The sequence below is a fragment of the Cavia porcellus genome, unplaced genomic scaffold (genome assembly GCF_034190915.1).
Source record: "Cavia porcellus strain 051 isolate PalLab524CR breed Dunkin Hartley unplaced genomic scaffold, mCavPor4.1 scaffold_4, whole genome shotgun sequence".
NCBI classification, from domain to species: domain Eukaryota; kingdom Metazoa; phylum Chordata; class Mammalia; order Rodentia; family Caviidae; genus Cavia; species Cavia porcellus.
The window spans coordinates 7,952,825-7,973,509 of record NW_026947487.1 but is presented as its reverse complement, the minus strand read 5'-3'; the positions used below and the strand labels follow the sequence as shown (position 1 = coordinate 7,973,509).

General features: G+C 36.7%; 1 protein-coding gene across 10 annotated transcripts in view; it reads right to left on the bottom strand.

Annotated features, from left to right (window-relative positions):
- Herc1 (HECT and RLD domain containing E3 ubiquitin protein ligase family member 1) overlaps positions 1-20,685 on the bottom strand; it is a 224,833-nt gene that overhangs the window by 32,552 nt on the left and 171,596 nt on the right. For 6 of the 10 annotated variants that reach the window (XM_063246766.1, XM_063246772.1, XM_063246769.1 and 3 more), the window contains exons 42-56: positions 19,057-19,288; positions 14,634-14,758; positions 13,331-13,551; positions 11,884-12,152; positions 11,135-11,187; positions 10,268-10,468; positions 9,776-9,950; positions 7,410-7,680; positions 7,061-7,274; positions 5,813-6,069; positions 4,661-4,788; positions 3,881-4,008; positions 2,917-3,117; positions 1,587-1,717; positions 106-305 (exon numbers count right to left, since the gene is read on the bottom strand). In XM_063246766.1, coding sequence (XP_063102836.1) covers positions 106-305; positions 1,587-1,717; positions 2,917-3,117; positions 3,881-4,008; positions 4,661-4,788; positions 5,813-6,069; positions 7,061-7,274; positions 7,410-7,680; positions 9,776-9,950; positions 10,268-10,468; positions 11,135-11,187; positions 11,884-12,152; positions 13,331-13,551; positions 14,634-14,758; positions 19,057-19,288 — 2,806 coding nt within the window. The remainder of the gene's footprint in view (positions 1-105; positions 306-1,586; positions 1,718-2,916; positions 3,118-3,880; positions 4,009-4,660; positions 4,789-5,812; positions 6,070-7,060; positions 7,275-7,409; positions 7,681-9,775; positions 9,951-10,267; positions 10,469-11,134; positions 11,188-11,883; positions 12,153-13,330; positions 13,552-14,633; positions 14,759-19,056; positions 19,289-20,685) is intronic. The other 4 variants (XM_063246775.1, XM_063246776.1, XM_063246770.1 and 1 more) reach the window with 3 other exon arrangements.

Genomic DNA, 20,685 nt, shown 5'->3' with positions numbered 1-20,685 from the left:
GCCAATATACTATTTTAAAACTACTAAGAAGCCACATTGCCACATTTAATGGAGATGACAGTCTATACTAACATAAAAATTAAGAAAGATAAATTCACGACGTACGTAGCCATTAGTAACTGCAACTTGGATCCTTTCCCTGGAAGGCTGCACCAAGCAATGCCATTCACAATAGATGGGTGACAGAGTGAATGCAGACAGCACCAGCATCCTGAAATAGGCCCCCAGAGCTTCACATTTTCTTCTTTGGCACATGTCATAAGAATATGGCCTGTTGGGTCCCATTTCATGCTAACAAGAGTCTCCTTAAAATTGTAGGGGGAAGGAAAAATCAGAATAATGCTTCAGTTAACAAGAAATACTTTAATTTCAATAATTTATACCTTATACTTTTATAATTCAGTTATTCTGAAATCAACAGTTTATGTGAATAAGATACTGCCATGTCATTCCCAACCACTGTTCAATTTGCCCTTTAATGTAGTCTACAATAAAGTATAGACAAAGCACAAAAAATGTTAAGTTGGATAAATTATGAAATTTTGATTCTGAAGGAATATGTCATCTTTCATTGGTACATACATTTATTAAAAGTCATTTTACTGACTGGCAATTACTACAGTGTGAAAAAAAAAAACTAAGAAAAAAAAAAAAAGCAACCCTCATACCAATTAAGCAAACATGAAAATCTGGGACATGTTCTGTGTTTATATGGCTGTGTATTTTTCTCATTTTTTTCCTATTTTTAGGGCTTTTTAAAAAATATTAGTACATGTTCTCAGTACATGCAGCTTAAAATCATATTGGGGAATAGGTACATGTACATAATACAATTTGCATCTTTCTTTAATCCCCTTTACCTCCCTCCTTCCTCCTCTTTCCTCCTCTAAATCTCCTTTTCCCATTTTCCTTCCTGCTGACACTGTTAATCTGAGCTCACGTATATGGCATACGATGTTCTCATACACCATGGTACGAGGTCCTATACCCAGAGCATCTCTGTCTTACTTATTATTCCCTGTCCTCTCCCCCTCAGCCCATATCCTTGCTATCTTGCACACCTCCCAATTTGGAAGAGAGTCAGCCCTAGTCTCCTTCTACCCATCCTTTACTATTCTTTGTACTTTGCCTTACGCAAATTAGAGATACTATAGAGTATTTAAATTTGTGTGTCTGGTTTATTTCATATAATATTATATTTTCCAGGTATATCTACTTTCCTTTTCTGATTTTTTTAAACCCCTCTAGTTTCATGCATTACTTGCCTAAGCAATCATGTAAATATCTAAATTGACAACTTTTGCCTAAAGGAATGAAATTACCTTCTGTAAGTGGAGTTTCTGGGAAGGCATGCTGAAGAGGGGATATTTTCACAATACTATGATAGCACCGCTTTGATTTTACTAATTTTCCCTCTCCTGATGGATTTTTAAATACAAGTTTCCATGTATATATGTGATCCAAAGATTGTGTAAAATATTAAATCGTAAGGGGCCAGTGTGAAAGAATTATTTTAAAAACAAATATCAAGAAATATTGTAGCAAAAATGGAAGAAAAGGTAACCATATAGTGAAGCCAGATTTACCTTGTGCGCATCAATCAGAACAATGCCTCCTTTCTCAAGGGGTTCCTTTGTTCCTAGCAGCAGCTTTCCATCAAAATATCCCACTGCAAATTGTCTGTCTTCACTGAACCACGCAATGCAAGTAACAGACACTAACATAATAAAAGCCAAAGAACAGAAGGGAGAGATCTGGCATCATAGACTTAAAAGACAGAGACTCTGAAACAAATATATGCTACTGAAACCACTGCATTAGGTCTACAAGCAGCTTTTTAATGCATGAGAAAAAATGTAGACTTACAGCAGGGATTTCCATTTTAAAAGTGTCATTTGTAAGTGACAAAGGCTACCTATTTTTAATCTCTCATTTTTTTGAAAGTCATTGTTGAAAAAGAGACAATAGGGGTTTGGAGATTTAGCTCAGCGGCATAAGCGCCTGCCTTGCAAGCAGGCAGTTGTAAGTTCGATCCCCGGTACCAATAAAAAGGAAAAAGACAAAAAAAAAAAAGAGACAATAAATAGATTCCTTGATTGATTTTAAGTCCCTGTACCAGGTTCAAGACTTTACCATGAAACTGAGATGTGAAATAATCCAATCCAAGGTATAAGAATTATTTGCCCCTTCTGTTTCTTCAATATTCCCTACTCAGTGGGATTCCATATTCTATCAGAATGATCTAACAATCTATATTCATCTTTGCTTTAAATGTATATAACACTGAAAGAGCAGAAAGAATTAAAAAAGAGTACCTATACAGGTGGGACAGAGGACTGTGGGAATTAAGTGAATGGAAAAAAATTTTTACCTTTTAAAACCTCAGATTTTTCAAAAAGAAATTAAAAAACAACAACAAAAATCCTGCATTGTCAGCATTATGACCTCTGAATTATCCCATTCCCCCAAAATAACTTACAAATACTACTAGCAAGAAGCCTCTACTCAAAATATCTTTGAGAAATAAATGTAAGCCAAATTCTTACTGTCTCTTATCTGGCAGAAATTTTAATCCTCCACCTCCTCCTATTTCTCAATTCATCTCTACCAAAGATTATCTTTTCTGCTCTTGGAGAGCTATAACTTTAAAGGGAGGCCTGGAGTCTTTTATAAACATTAAAGAGGAATGACTGAATTACATTCTGATAAACATGTGACAGAGGACTGGGACAGAAATATTTCTCAGATAAATAACTGCAGCAATGAAAATGAAGAACTATGTGAAAGTTGAGAAAACACTGCCAAGAATTATAGTCATCTAGCAGTTATAAAAGCTAGAGCCAAAATAAAACAAAATGAAATAATCTGTTTGATTTTGGGGAACTTCCTTAATCAGATACAGACATAGTCATTTACCATCCTTTCGATAGCAATGCTCCAGTTCTCGGCGGTGCATGGTGGATACATCAACAACTTCAATCAGTCCTAGGGATCCATCCATCCGTCCCACCAATAATAATTCTGGAGACTCTCCCGACCAGGCTGCAGCTGGACCCTCTTCTGGCCAAGCCAGGGCAGACACCCAATGAGGTTGAATATCTACTAATCCTTTTCCTCCTAAGAGGGAGAAAATGTTAATGAGTTATTGCTTAATTCATTAAAACACCAGGAACAAAAAAATTACTGCTTTTTAATATACTCAATGGAATGCCCAGTTTTCAGAATAGCTGACTAATCCTTAAGTCTATGAAGTCAGGATCTTTTGTTTATATACATCATTATCAATAGACTTCTGTTTGGTAATTATTAGTAAGACAAAAAAGACAGCTTAGTAAAAGAGAATAAAGCAACAATATTTAGTGGCAAATGTCAAATACACCTTCTCCAATCAATTCTAATGTCCAAGTTAACATGGTTAGTTTATCTAGAGTTAAGTTTCATTATTGCTCAAATATGTGGAACAGCTATTTCTCAAATAGGTAAAAATGAACAAAAATACTAATAAGCCCAACATTACAATAATTTCTATTATCTAGAGAGATAATAAAGTGTTGAGATGTGTATCTCTGAAAGAAAAATAACTGAAAAATATCAAGTGGTTCAAAAGAAAACATAGCTTAATATCCAGTAACTATTACTTCTCCTTCAGACATACTTAACTGTACATTAAGAGGATGTTTAGTTTACAGCTACTAGGTTGTAACTCTTAGACAAATCAGAAAACATGGGTCTGCTCTCTTCATTTAAACCACACTGTGCACAGATTTTCAGAGTTGTGAAGTAGTTTGTGAATGCCAAGGTAGAGAGAAGCCACTGGCTGAACTCATAAAGCTAAGAGAAAGGCTTAGGCAATTTTTCTGTATTTACATGACACACTTACCATTAACTTGCCAGATATTCACCATCTTTTCTAAAGCCCCTGCTAGATATTTGCCACTGATACTCCAAGAAACAGGTGAAAAGCTTGGATCACTGGGTGACCCAAGGCTATCCTCAGCATCCCCTTCCCTGGAATACAAATATATATGGATTTTTAATCTCCATTATCCAAAAGTAACCTAAACCCCAAACCTTAAAATACAGAATTCATAGAGACTAGAATTCTTTCAAAACGCTGGCTGGCATGTTGGCAGTATTTGCTAGTACTTATTATCATTTGAAAAATGTCAAATTGATACCTTGATCATTCCTCACTTAATTAGTACATAATTTGTAAGCCAAGACATTCAGATTTTGTATCGGTTGTACACATTTTTATTCAGAGTTATTGATTTCTGTTTGCCTAATCATTAGTGAAGTCCTCAGGGAAAAAATATCTATAGCTGGCTATGGTATTATAAAAAATGCTACATTCTAATATAAAAGCAATATAATTGCTCTATTTTCCAAACAACCCTTGAGAGACTGATACAAAATTAACCTAAATTAGTTAGCATTTGCCAGTTGACCCTTATTTAATTCTAAGTCCAAATATAGATACTTTTCATTTGCAATTTCTGAATAACTAGCTAAAAGTTAAAAACACACATTGGAGATTTAGAGTATTATTCTAAAAGCAACGTTTCTAAAAGTGTAGCGACAATCTGATTACGTTTACACAATCGAGATGAGACGTGATGAGGACTGCCTTAAATGTTATGTAACTGAAGTCAACACTCACAATCTGTTGAACACACAGGTCTGTTGCAGTGAATACTGCTTCTTGGTAACATTCCACACCCGAATGGTGCCATCATTGCCACTGGTAGCCAAGAGACCTTTTTTATTACACCAAACACATGTCATCACCTAGACAAGTTGAAAAAGGTAAGTCCAGCAATATTCAAGCAAGGTTTGATTCGAATAGCTTTATCATTTGAAAAAATTCTATTAAGAATCTGCCATGAAACTGTAAAAGGAAAGAATCTAAGCTATGATTTAATGTCTGATTACATTTTTTCTAAATGGCTTGCATATACGCGCACTTGTTTGTTGGAGTTAGGGTCTCACTACATAGTCCAGCCTGGGCTTCCACTTGCTAAGTAGTCTACACTGGTCTTGAACTCAAGGTCCTCCTTACTCAAGATCCACAGTACAAGGACTACAGGTGTGCATCACCACATCTGGCTTCAGTATAGCTAGGATACCTTAAAATATAACTTTGAGGTTCTATGCCTAAATCAACTGCCTGAGAGCTATTAAAATTTTGCCTAAATGTTTAATTCAATAAAGTATAAATATATCTTCTATAAAATAAACATTGTAGACTAAGGGTTGTTTGTTTAATTGAGACAAGAACTTAGCATATAGTTCAAGTCACTCTTTAACTTACTATGTAGCCCAGGCTGGCCTCAAACTCATAGCAATCCTCCTGCCTCAGTCTCCTACATGCTGAGATTATATAAGTTTAATATATCACACACAGCTAAGAAGTGTTTCTGAAATTGTTCAAGTAATAAAAAACTCATCACTCTTTAGAGATCTAAGGGATTAGATTAAAATAGGTCAATTTCTTTTCCTCCCACATAAAAAGCTAGGCGCTCCTAGATTCGTCTTTTCTAAAGCTAGTTTTTAGGGTATTTTTTCTCGTTCCCTATTTGTATACTATTAAGTCAATTCAGCATACAGAGAAAGTAGAGTCAGAAACTACCAGAAAAATCTTGGTGAGAGGGGGAGAAAAGACAGACCAACAGAGAGACAGAGAGACTAAAAGACAGACAGACTAACCAACTAACAAATTGACAGAAAGAAACAAAAAAACCAAGACTAAACTTCTAGCTTGTCAGAAACTGTTTCATTTTACATAGGTGATTAACATAGCTAAAATACCCACTCTGTTCTGATGCGCCTCCAACTTGATAAAGGAGCATTTTCTGAGATCACCTCCCATGTCAGCCAGTGTCTGGGGAGCAGTCTGGTTGTCTCGGTCGTGCGCGGCTAGAGTGCGCACAAGCTGTTGAGCAGCCCATTGCCTATGCTGTGAAGACAGCCTGGAGGACAAGCAGCAGGCTGCCAGAGCATTAGCCAGCTCCAGAGGGCCTATGGCAGAAGGATCATAGGAAGGATGGACATACAATTGGGCAGTTAAACCTGCTTAAACAAAATAGTGAAATGATGTCCAGGTGAGAATTGGTGGTGATGAACAAACATGGCTTAACCCATTTAAGAATTAGCACTTTTACAACCAATCATTTAACTAAAATATAAAGCACTTAACTGACATACACACTCTGTAAGCTACAAAGCACTTTTATCACATCAAATTCTAAATTAAATCTGATTCATTGTAAATAAACATCTTATACATCAATTCATAGTTCTTGTTTTGCAAACTCAGTAGATGGGAGAATGCAGCAGGAAAAATGTTAAAGCCTGGGCAGAGACTCATTCCCTTAAAAATAAGTTTGTCTTTTGTTGATCAAAGAGGATTTTGGGAGTGGGGGTGCAGTTCAGGGATTCAGCATATCAGCATGTGCTTAGCCTGCACAAGGCCATGGGTTTGATCCTCAACACCTCCATGCTTGCAAATATGCACACACAGAGAGGTTGGGGTTTAATGGCCAGCCAAAGAAATGGACTGACGAATCTAGGAGCGCCTCTCTTGCCCAAATGATCTTGATGAAGACCAGGGTAGAGTAGTGATTTTTTTCTTATGGGGGAAAGGGTGGTTTTGGTTTTTTAAGGCAGTGTCACTCATGATTTTCTCATCAAACTCATGATCCTCTTGCCTTAGCCTCCGAGCGCTGGATCTACTGGCATGTACTACCACACCAGGCTGAGGATGGTGATTAAGTGGTCCTTTTAAGGTGTTATCATCACATAATACAATACTACCTTTACCCAAATTTTACTAAAGAAAACTAAGAAGGTTACCATTTATTGTGGCTCAAACCATAATCTAGAAACATTGATTTGGTTCATTTTCTAATATTTGTTTCCATTTATAGACACAAAGTATCCATATACTTATGTTCTAAACAATATTTTACATGTTATACAATGTATCACATACAAAATGCGTATCTTTTAAAACATGCATCAAGTTGATTAGAAGACTGTATTTCAATAGTATGATACTTACCTTTCTTTTCAACCTCTGATTTATCATAGTTAGGTCTCAGTTTGGCTCCTTTGTCTGCTAGTAATGCTACAAGGGCCTGAGTTACGACAAAGTTTGGGGAGGTTACAAGCTTATTTTCTTCAGCGATCCCTCGGAGAAAGCTGGGTAGAAACTTACGTTGAATTGGATCATCGACTGTGGTAAGATTCACACCTGTTGCAGCAGAAATCAAGTTCTAAAGAGGCAATTAGAATAAACAGGTTTAATTTTTACTTATACTTGTGGAACAAAAAGATTTTGTTTTAAAAGGCTCTTCAAGAATCACTGGGGGATAAACACTGCAATACGAAAAGCAACGTGACCAGATTACCTGCGTACACAACTGCACTAGCAGTTTTGCGGCACTAGGAGTGTTTGACGCCAGACATCCCACTGCTGTGCTCAGATAGGCCAAACAGGAGATGGGTTTGTTGGCCTTGCTGTGACCACCACGTGAACGTTCTGAGGAGCTTGTTGTAGCAGAGGGGCTTGTGGAGAGACCAGCTCTCCCTGCTGCAGCCAGGCACATTAATCGAACCAGTGTTCGTATATCTGTCAGTCCCAGAGATTCAAGACCCGCAGCCAGGCTACAACTGGAACCACTGTCAGGAAAGGAAAACATACCAGATGGACAAAAAAATAGCAGTAGTCTTTTGATGGGGCCATTGATAGCTGTGTTATTGCCTGTTGTAAACATCTTAATAGACTTCAAAATTATTATCCACTTTGGAAACTTATCCAAGCCCTTCTCATATTATTATTGGCTGATACAGACTCGAGGTATCACTGAATTACCAGGTAATAACACAAAAGAATGTTCAAGAGCATGAATTTTCACAATCTGAATAACCTCTGTAACTACCCTTCAGATTAACAAACAAAACTAACAGCACCTCCAATGCCTACCTTGGGCTCTTCTCAGTCATTATGCCCTTAATGGAAGAGAAACTAATGACATAAATTAGTTTTCTCAGGTTTGCTGTTGATGCTGCTGGGACAAGATCTCTATAGATAGTCTAGAATGGCCTTGCACTCACAATCCTCTTGCTTAGCCTCCAGAGTAGCTGCAATTACTGGCCACTGAATCCAGCTCTGAGGCACTTCTTTTGCTGTTGTTTTTTGAGACAAAGTTACCCAGGCAGTTCAGGCTGGCCATGAACTCACTGTATTAGCATAGGCTGTCCTTGAACTCCCAGTGATCCTCTCTGCCTCAGTCTCCCAAATGCTGGAATTACAGTCATGTACCACCATGCGTGGCTTGTGAAGAACTTCTTAAAATGGACTTTGCCTATTTTTTTTTTTTTTTTTGAGTTGTCCATTTTCTTCTTATTAATTTAGAGGAATTCTGGATGTATTTTTTTTTTTTTTTTTGTCTTTTTCCTTTTTTATCGGTACCGGGGACCGAACTCACAACTGCCTGCTTGCAAGGCAGGAGCTTATGCCACTGAGCTAAATCCCCAGCCCCCTGGATGTATTATTGATTGTATGCATTGCTAATGTCATTTCCCATCTTGTGGTTTGCGTTTTTACTTTCTAATGACTTAAGTTTTCTATTGTGATGCAGTCTGATTTTTCAATATTCATGGTAGACAGACATTTTTTGCTTAGGAAACCTCTGTCTGTTCCAAGATCAAGAATAAATTCCTGTACTGACTTATCTTTCATATAGAGAGCTAGAATAGCTTTGGGGTCACTTACCTGAGTCAGTGTAAGATTGGGGACAGGACTCACTTTTCTTTTTCTATATGGATAAACTACCTGACCCAATCTCAGTTATGGGCAAGATCATTCTTTTTTTGTTTTTTTGAGACAGCATACTTGATGTCAGGCAATTCAGGTTGGCTTTGAACTCACTGTGTAGTCCAGGCTAGCCTTGAACTCCCAGTGATCCTCCTGCCTCAGCCTTGTGAGTGCTAGGATTATAGGCCTGTGTGCGTTACCATGCTCAGTGAAAAGACCATTCTTTAATCATTGCTCTGCTGTATAAACCACTGTCACAAACCAAAGTATAAGTCAAGTGTCTTGTCAGGGATGTAGCACAGTGGCACAGTGCCTGCCTGGTAAGTGTGAGGTCCTGAGTTTAAAAAAAAAAAAAAATCAACTGTCTACATAAGTGTGGGTCAGTTTGTGAAACTCTGTTTTCTGCAATCCTATTTGTCTGTTCTTGAGTCAAAACTACATGGTTCTATGTAAATTTTATTTTGTGTTTTTCTTTTCTTCTACATTCACTGATTGGCCATTAAATATTTTTACTTAATTATTTTTTATATGGATATCTTTTAAGTAGTCTTATTTCTCTTTCTTTTTCATACTGGACTTCATAGCACGAACATAACAAGAGTTTCCTGTTAGAACTTGAAAGAAGACTTAGCTCTGTAGTTGGTCTATTCTGCAGAAACACTTAACCTATAACTTTTATTTGACACCAAATGCAGCAACATTAGTTTCTAATTTCAGGTAACAAACTATAATGTATTCAATTTATCCAGTTACTATAATAGCATTATTTCTACAGTAAAAAGCCAGCTATTAAATGAATGAATGAATGAATGAATAATAATGATGTCTAACACCTTTCATTCATCAGTAGATATTCAAGTTTCAAATTTTTAATCTATCCTCTGGGCCAATATTAAACTCCTGTCTAACCTATACCAGAAGCTAAGCTGGCATCAACTGGCACAAAACAGCGCTTACCTGACTGAAAGAAGAGACAGTGCTCTCATGACCATGGTTCTAGCCAGAAGAACTTGCGCAGCTGCAGTCACTCGCTTTAGAGCTACTATCCGGTCATGAGGGTTTGTGAGGGCCGCTGCCTGCTCCCCTAATGTTATTCTCCCTGAGGAACTCTTTTCTACAGAGCCATGGCAACCTGAAAAACATTTTTTTTTAGTTATCAACAAGGTAAGAAAAAAATATACCTGAACTAGTGAAATCTTTTACTAGTTTACACAAGATCCAAAATGCAAGAAAACAGCAAAGTAATGTTTTCTCATGTGGGAATTCACAATATAAGATATTCCTTAACAGAAACTTACACATTTCTACATTCTAATTCAAATATTTCTAGGTTAACAACTACTTATATGAGACATTTTCTAATAAGTAAGGCCACTCCTGATATTAACAGATACAGAAAAAAAATTAAAATAGAAGATCATATCAATATGAATCAGCATTCTGGTTTACCTATTTGCATCAGAGTTTCTTCCATGCTGTTGGTAGCTGTGACCATTGCGACTGAAGCTCCCAGGGGATCACTGTCAGGAAACTGAACTGGTTCTGGCACAATGCGCCGGTCATTTAAACCAAGTGGTCCAGCAAGCAATTCAAACTCTTCTTCACCTGTTAGCTTTTCATCCTCATCAACATCTAACATGTCCCAGTCTTCTGGAATTTAAATAAATAATGTATGCTATGTGAATATAAACACAACACAACTCTGCTGGAAAAGGTTATTGTGCGACATAGTACATTTATAATGCAGACATATTGAAAATTTAGCACCCACAGAATTAAGTACGGCACCATCTCCTGGTAACCCTGACCTAACTGTACTCTTGAGGCAGAGACTAACCCTAACCTCAACCATATCCCTAAGGGGAAGGGAGTCTGTGTGGTCAAATCCACTGAAGTAATAGTAAATGTGACACAGCTGCTCATAGGGGCTTCCAACATAACAAAATACTGTCATGTGCCAATAAAAAATTCTTCACCACATCCATAATCATCAGGGAGGGCATTATTCCATGTAAATAAATGCTCCAGAAACGATACTCATCTCAGCTTTTTATTTATCACTTTCTACAATTAGGATGGAAATTCAAATTATACATCTTTTTCCTACTTTAAATAATTATCTATGCCAAATAGAAATTAACATCCTATAGCAAAGCTTAGATGTGAGCTTACGTTCTTTATCCTTTGAGTTTGAAAGTAGGGTTACTATTGCTCTCAAACCATGAATACACACAATGGTAAATTTTAGTAAAAAATGTTAAGCATAAAATATACATAAAAATACATGTAAAATAAAGAAGCTGTCAAAACAACTACCTTCATATACACTGTCCTGCTTGCCAATTAGATCTGGAGCTTGTCCCTTGTACCTGCACCAAACATGAAGAACATTGTGTTTTTGTATAAAACAGTTAGTACCCCAAATGCAAATTAAATCATTAAAATATTTTAAGACGTCATTAATAAAGCAGGCCAAAATTTAAAAATGTTTCATGTGTACACGTTTATAAATCAATAACTGTGGTACCAGACAACTAGGGATATTTCTGATCTCCTACAATAACTCTTGTAATCAAACTTGATTGCATAAAAGCCTTAAAGATTGAATAGTTGACAACAAGGGAAGAAAACTACTTACTAGACATTAAGGATATACAGACAGAATATTTTCATGGAACCTCATTTAAACAGGATAGTCTTTTTCAGTAAGAAATTAAGATGGTCAGAAATATGGTAAGACGTGTCAATAGAAAAAATTGATCATATTCCTTCTAAAGGATTAGGCAAGGGTCCTGATTACTTGTTAACAAATCACACTAACTCAAACTCCAGTAAAGTGCCTGCTACCATGTCACTATTCCTGGCCTTTCAAAGATCCTAAAACACTTCCACATCTACAGGGAATATGAATGCCTCAATCCCTCCATAGTTTCGGCCCCCAATTCAGCAATCATAAGGCTTTAAGGCAGGTAATAATTCTTCACATGCAAAAATGCTACAGTTCCCATGTCTTCAGTATGATATATTATTCATAGGCTCTGGATATAGACAAAATATGAAGATACCTTTCAGAACTTGTTGTCTTAGATTTAGTCTTCAGAGCTAAGTACTTCTCCCTGCAACTGCCACATAGCAGGTAGTATGGATTCCCACTTCCACATTCACCACCAAACCAGCCATCCACATAAGAGCCATTGCTTCGATATCCTTGGCGGTTTGCACTGCGCCCACAACCTGGGTGGTTTCTCTTCATGTGCTGATTGAAGCTGATGACACTGCATTCGCATAATTCACACACCACCACTTCTTCCCTGTCTTCAGACTCACAAACATGCTGCACAAAATGATTTCACACTAAATTATTACAGTTAATTTAACTAAAATTAGAGATAAATGAGATTTATGATATTAACTACTTTGTTGTAACTTAGAATATTAGCAAGATGCTCAAGAATGCTACAAATGATCTCAAGGTATTGTCTCTCACACTCTTGTATGTTACAATTTGAGCAACTGAGCATTAAGAAAATGATGATCAAATCCAGAAATACTATTATTCTTTGTTCAGAGTGATTTTAGCCTGCTTTGGTTTGTTTAATCTCAACATAAATGAAGATATGGATAACTGCATGTATGTTTAAGTGTATAGGATTGACAACCATGTTACTAAGTTTTTGTTGGGTAGTTGAACAGAACTGTTCACAGTCTTGCTGTTTGAATTCCCACTATGCTCCACTTTTGTATCTTGAACAACTATTTCTAAAATGACAGTATGTAAACATCAACTGGTGATTTTCTTACTGTTTATTTTTTCTTTGAAAGTATTGTTTTGTCTTACTTTAAATAAAATTTAAAAAATTAAAAAAAAAAAAAAAGAAAATGATGATCTGTCCTATCTCAAAATGATTAAAAAAAAAAAAACTATTCCATGAAAATAATTACCTTTTATCTGGATGTAAAAGGCATGCCTACTTTCTGAACTTCTGAGCAAAGCCATTAGGATTGATTTATTAATAACATGTTAGATTGCTTTCCTGTTACTTATATTTGTGAGTTTTTTAGTGTTCCTGTTATAAAAATGTAATGCTAAACAATATATACCTACAAACCTCATGTACCCTGTCCCTGGAGGGTGGGCACTGGTTCCCAGAATGAGAAATTACAGTGATTACATGGAACCTATGAAGGAGAAGAGCATGCATTCAGATAGCAATGTAAGCCCAGTAGCCATGGCACCTAACTCAGCAGCATCTATTGGGGCCTGATGTCTGTTTTATAAATTATCTTTGACATCACAATTAAAATAATCACAATGTGGCTCTACTATATTCATCTAGTCTGGGGAGAGAAGCAATAAAATCGCATAAATAAAGCAACGTTTCTAGGTACCAAAGCAACCTCTGCATTAAATCCCTGAACCTCAGGATGAGACATAAGGCTGTTGTTAGTAAGCTGTCTGAACAGAAGGGCAGGAAAATAAGTCAGAGCAGCCCCCGCTGCAGTCACACACACCCAGGTAGGCCAATCCAGTACCTCTGGGATCCACATTCCCAGAATATCATTGTCACTGGTCAGGTCTTGTCCAAACATAGCTTCCATTGCTTCATCATCAAGATCAATTTCCAATTCCTCATCTAAATTAAAGTCATACAATGCCCCTGGGTCTTGCTGCAAAGATATTCCTTCTCTCCGACTTTGATTCCTGTGGGCCTGCACAGAGCGGTATAATCCCGCTCAGAACAAAACAAAAAAGGCATTTTATTTGCATGAATAACTGAATATTTCTCCAGTTCTTAACTACTATACATGAAGGTGAGAAGCTATCTCAGCTGGCTTACTGCACCCCAGACTACAACCTTCAAATTACACCTGTCACCCATGTTTCCTGTACTATAAAACTGGGATAATAATAGCATTCATATCTCACTGGGCTACTAGTAAGTTTAAGATACTCTATGCAAACTTCTTTTTTTAAATTGAAACACATAATAAATGTTGGCTGTTACTATTCTTTCATGCTTATTTTTTTTTTAAAATCAGTCTCCTTTCATGTTTTGGTAAATACAAATTATTTTCTAGTGTAGTCTCAATTTCTCTCTCACAGTTCCCATAAATAGTTCAATAATTACTTATATCTCATGTTTCAATGATCAAATTTGGTTCTGAAAATCCAATATCCCAGTTTGGGGTTTGGAAAATATATTCCCTATAAGTTACACATTAATACATCCAAAACATAATCCTACAAAAATTTACTAACATGTTTAGGGAATTCATTTTTACTCATCAAGGGCTCTGCCAAATTGTGAAGCCTTAAGGGCCACAGCGCACATTAAAAAGCCATTGCGGGGCTGGAGATTTAGCTCAGCGGCATAAGCACCCGCCTTGCAAGTGTGTAGTCGTGAGTTTGATCCCTGGTACCGATAAGAAGGAAAAAGACAAAAAAAAAAAAAAAAAAAAAAGAAAAGCCATTGCCTAGGGTTTTTGGCAGTGTCTTTCCCACTATTGAATCATCACTTCTTAAATTATAACTTCCTAGGGCAGAGAGAACATTTTAAAAATTCTCAAAATGTACAAGTGGCCAATAAAATCTTCTGTAACCACAGGAAACTTAAAAATTTATCTATGAATATATTTTGCAACTTCAATTAAGTAAAATTATGTATATGTGTAGAAATTCATATGCAAATACTTTTTTCTGTTAATGTGGAGAGACTGAGTGCTTACTATCTCTCACTAGCTTGTATCTTTAATGTTGCTTTTATACTGATTTTAAAATGAAGTTTTTCATAAAGGACACAAAACATGTAATTACCTGCTCTTGCCAGTAATGTGCGAGCTGCTAAATCAAACTTGTGTCTTCTTGTTACTGCTGAGCGACCTCTAGCTGGTGGTCCACTTCCCGAAGCTGCATTCTCTGTATGATCCAGATTATCAGGGCTACAAGTTTGAAAGCATCACAAATTTTTAAAAGCCATGATTCAAAAGAAAGCAAAGGTACAAGTTTGCTTGTGGTATTACTTTTTCTAAATATCACTGTATCACTGAGAAAAAAACATGTTCTTAGTAAAGCTTTTTCTCTCCTAAACCACCTGCATTATCACGGAGCTATATCACATTATTGTAAAACTCTGAAACCAACCTTTTGTCCTTGTAAAGCTCCAGAGTTCTACATGTCGTATACTACGCCCAGAACAGTATTTTTATCTGACTTTGGATTGTAACAAACAATGATATAATCCTCACTTTACATTCAGATTCAAATGGCATCGAGGCTTGCGATGTGGCTCAGTGGAAGAATATTTGCCTAACACATGTGAGGTTCTGGGGTTTGATCCCCAACATTGGTAAAGAGATTGATCCAGACAGACAAGCAGATAGGTAACAAATCCTAAATGACTAGATACACCAAAATTAAGTGACTGGAATCCCTTGTGTAGGAAAAACAGAAATTTCAAAATGATGAAAATATTCACAGAACTTGGAAAAAAAGTCTGTATGTTACATAAGATACAATATTCAATAACCACATGCCACCGCATTTAAAAAGAAAAACAAAAACTAGTTCTAAAACTTTTAGTTTTAGAAAACTAAAAATCATAGAAGTACTGAAGGAGAAAACATTTTTAAGGACAACTTTAGGACATATTCTTATATCTCATTATAGATTAGGCATTAGCAAGGAATTATTTTAATAATTTAAAAAAGAGATAAACTAGGTATTAAAAACAAGAATAAAAATATAAAGACAAAAAGTCCACTTCTATCAAACGTATTAATTAAATCAATTTCTAACACAGTATGAACATTCTATTATACATCACGAGATAAATTTATTTTACTTCAAAATAAACTTGTCTCAGTTTTCAGTTTCCTTTTTCAACTAAATTTTACATAAAACTTAAGAACTTCCTTCTTTCTATGCAAACATCCATTTGAATCAAAACTTGTTATTTTCACCCTTCACAGAAATGTAAGTTCATAACTAAAATGCCCATTTTTTCACATACCTATCATTACTGATTTTATAGGCCAATAGAAGCATTTATCTTTTTTTAAAATTTTATTTAAAGACTAAACAAAACAGAAAACAGGTAGAAATAATACATAAGTTCAGAGAAAAAAATGAACAGTAAGAAATCACTAGTTGATGTTTACATATTGTTGTTTTACAAACATTTGTTCAAGATACAAAAATGGAACTTGTAAAGTGGGAATTCAAACAGCGAGACGGCAAACAGTTCTGTTCAACTGTCTAAAACTTAGTAACATGGTTGTCAATCCTATACACTTAAACATATATGCAGTTGCCCATATTTTCATTTATGTTTAGGTTAAACAAACTAAAGTAGGTTAAAATCATTCTGAACAAAGAATAAGAGTATTACTGGATTTCACATCATGATAATCCATGATCAGCACTGGGTACTATAGTGTCTTTTTAAAAAAAATTTAATTTAAAGAAAGACTAAACAAAACAGAAAATGGGTAGAAATAATATATAATTTCAAAGAAAAAAATAAACTAAGAAATCACTAGTTGATGATTACTGATTGTCTTCTTACAAATAGTTATTCAAGATACTAAAGTGGAGCTTATAAAGTAGAGACAGTGAGATTGCAACCAGTTCTGTTCAACTATCCAACAAAAAACTTAGAAATATGGTTATCAATCCTATACACTTAAACATACATGCAGTTATCCATATCTTCAATTATGCTGAGACTGAATAAACCCAAGTAGGCTAATATCACTCTGAACAAAGAATAATGCTATTGCTGGGTTTCACATTATGACACTCCAGGATCAGCACTGGGTATTTTAGTGCCTTTTTCTTCGAAGTATCTGTTCATCATGTGTCATATGATAAGTTCTCATAAACTGCTTATAGCTTCTACACATGCATGAGTCTTAACATGTATTTCTATCCTTTGTATATTAGAGGGAGAAACAAAACAAAACATATTCCTATAAACACAGGAAATGAAATAAACATATAAGACCATAGTACAAATCGTTCTACCATGGTTCCTGTGTTCTCTCTTGTTATCTCCAATAGAATTGGCTATATCATCAGACATAGCATAATTGAATATGTCAGTGCATAACAGTATTAATAAAGACACAACTTTGTATATAGTATAAAACTTCAAAAACCGGCAGTTATCAAACCAGATTGTGTATCATAGAGTCTTGTCATCTTCAGTATAGTTGCCTATACTCTCAGAATTGATACTATCAATCATACCAGTTTTGAATAAAATCTTCTCTGCCTCATTTGTTATGCTCTTTTCTTGTCATAGTTTTCTGCTTATCTTCTTCATTCTGTTTTCATTGAGGCCTCTCTGCCACTGTTCCTGGAATTCTAGTACTTTTCTCTCTCTAGAATGCCCTACAGTATTCTCTGTAGAGTTGGATTGGTGGTTGCAAATTTCCCAAGTCCTCTTTGTCTTGGAAGCATCTTGTTTCTCTATTAATTTCGAGAGACAGTTTAGCTGGGTATATCAATCTGGGATGAAGGTTATTTTCTTTCAGGGCTTGGAATATTTCACTCCAGGCTCTTCTTGACTTGATGGTTTGTGTCGAGAAGTCTGCTGTTATTCTGAAGGGCCTTCCTCTGTAGGTGATGTTTCTTGTCTCGTACAGCTTTTAATATTCTGTTCTTATATTGAATTTCTGGGATCTTGATTATTATATGCCTGGATGTAGCTCTGTTTTGGTTGTAGGTGGCTGGAGTTCTGTATGACTCATATATCAGAATGTCATTTCTTTTTCCTATATTTAAGAAATTTTCCTTAATTATTTCTGTGAATAATCTTTGTAGTTGTTGTTTGTATCCTAGCTTCTTAATTCACATTCTTTATTCTCAAGTTATAGATCCTTTTGTCATCTTCTAGCCTTTGTATTGTTACTGTTGTTTCCTTGTTATTTTTTAGAAGTTTTCCCTTTTATACTCCCACATTGCAAAATTGTCCTCCAGTTTGGATAATCTATCCTTAGTTTCTTTCAAGCTGATTTGCCATCTTTCCATAGAGTTTTTAATTTCCTGGTGATCTCTTTGAATCTGCTTCATGTATTCTATATTTTTTTTTTGTATTCTTCACCAAATGGTTCTCTCCTGTGTTTGAGTTCCTCCCTTCTTGCGCCTGTGTCTGCTTGAGGGGTGTTTAGTATCTCTTTTATTAATCTTCTTATATCTTGCTTGATTTGGCTAAATATTTCACTTTTGAACTTGTCCATGAGGTCCCGAATATATCTCTTTATGTCCACTGGCGCTGTGACTGATATTGCATGTTTGCTGTTCTTATTCTCCTTTGTATTTACCTGTCCTGGGTCAATGTTCTCAGGGTTGGGAACTGGGGACTTTTTGTTGTTGCTTCTTCTTCCTATCTTTTTTGCTTCTTCCAGGAGGCCCCAGTTTCTTTCTTTGTTGATTACAATTCTTCTGAAGCATGCTGGCTAGATGACCCTTCACACTGCAGTGTGCTATTGAGTTGCAGAGAGGGACAGCATCTGTTGGTCCCTCCCCTCCAGATCAGTCAAGCTGCTGTGGCTTGCACTACTGTATTACTTTGTGCCACCTCCCCTCTGGACCAGCCAAACCTCCAAGGCCCCACTGGGCCAGTGTGGCTAGTGTGCGCCACCACTGCAGGGACTTGACCTTGGATAGCCTTTTGGTCTCAGCCGGGTCACATGACCCAGGACTAGCTCACTCCACCAATCCCGTTCGGGAAGGGAACAATTGACTGAAGTCACTGCCACCCCTTGTACTTGGCCAGTCCTGCCTGGTCCCAGAATGTTGTCCACCAGAGCCCCCTATTTCTGGAATGGCTTCACTCCCATCACTCACCACAGGTCAATGTAGGCACCCTGCCAACTCATCCCTCCGTTCGGCTCGCTGACCCCTCAAACTCAATGTTATTGCACCTCCAGTGAGTCGAAACAGTGGGACCTTCGATGGCTCGGTAAGTTGTGGTGGAACCCCGGACAGTTGCGGTGGAACCTCAGATGGTCAGCAAGTCACCTTAATTTCTTCTTGGGACGAGAGAATTCACCTCCTTCTGTTTGGGGCTCCCCACTCTGTATTATGTTGAATTCTACGTTGACTATCTCAGGGAGCTTCAGTAGCCTGTTGTTATCTATCTGCCATCTTTCTCCAATGGAAGCACTTATCAAGAGAAATAAATGGGGCTTGAGGAGCCTTTAACACACAGAACAAAAATAAGCTGGAACCTCACCTTTCTGTGAAGCCTTCCTCCATTTCCGCAGCATCGGCTGATGGTATGTCCCCTGGGGACTGCAAGTAACAGGGATCATTTGACTTTCCACTGCTACCCAGAACAGCTGTGCCGCGCCTGGAGTCCACCGTGCTGCTCGGCTGGGGGTCCTCCTCATCCTCATGCCCAGGGTGCTCTATCATCCACATGGCAAGGACTGTGATGTTTTGGGCATCAGCCTCTCCTCGGGCACCTGTAGAGGGGAAAACAGTGATACTGAATGTGGATAAAATAGTTTCTTAGGCTTTCAGTTTAAAAGATGCTTTGATGCCCTTGTAACTTATCTGGTATTTAAAATCTTTGCAAGATTTTTGATCTCTTAAAAAATACACTGCCGGGGCTGTGGATTTAGCTCAGTGGCATAAGTGCCTGCCTTGCAAGCAGGCAGTCGTGAGTTCGATCCCCAGTACTGATATAAACAAAAAAGACAAAAAAAAAAAATACTGCCTTCTGTGACGAATACACAATTCTCAGATGAAATACAAATGCCAAATAGATACATGAAAACATGTTCATCATCATTACTCAAATTAAAACTACACTGAGACCATCTCACTCCTGAAAGAATGGCCAGGATCAAGAAAACTACCAACAACAAATGCTGGAGAGGCTGTGGGAAAAAAGGAACTCTCTGCACTGTTGGTGGGAGTGTAGACTGTGCAACCATTGTGGAAGTCAGTCTGGAGATTTCTCAAAAAGCTGGGATTTGGAAGTCCCGTTTGTTCCAGCTATTCCACTTTTAGGCATATTCTCAGAAGAACTGAAAGCATCATACCACAGTGATATATGTGCACCCATGTTTATAGCAGCACAATTTGTAATAGCCAGATCTTGGAAACAAGCTAAGTGTCCATCAACTGAGGAATAGATAAAAAAGTTGTGGTATTTTTACACAATGGAGTACTACTCAGCTATAAAGAATGATCTCACTGAGATATTTAAAAATAAATAGGTGCAGCTTGAGACCATACTGGTAAGTGAAAGAAATCAAACCCACATGCATAAATACCCAATAGTTTCCGTAGTGTAAGAAACGATAAGAATACATAAAAGTATGTAGTAATCATGATTCCCCATTATATTGCTTTGAAGCCTTAATTGTAATTGTTGTTTTCACCCATTAATTGTAAAGGTTTTATTCTGGGCTGTTTGGTTTTATTGTCTGATGGTATGAACAGCTATTTTGAAGAAAAAAAGACATCATAATAGCTAGTACTGATTTTTTTTTTTTTTTTTGGTCTTTTTCCTTTTTATCAGTACCGGGGATCGAACTCACGACTGCCCGCTTGCAAGGCAGGCGCTTATGCTGCTGAGCTAAATCCCCAGCCCCTCTAGTACTGATTTAATATCATCTTGTTTTGAAGTCCCATCAAGCTTTTGTTCTTCTGTCTGTATTGGTCTTAACATGTTGTATCTTATTCGATTTTATTATAAGTGATAGTATAAACAAAAACTTTTAATAGACAAGGAGATAATATAGAAACCATTGTACATTTTCCGTTAGTTGGTTCTAAATACCCTGTAATACTGTCATTCTCTTGAATGGTTTTACATTGTCTTGATATGTTTGATGCTACAGTATACAAAGTC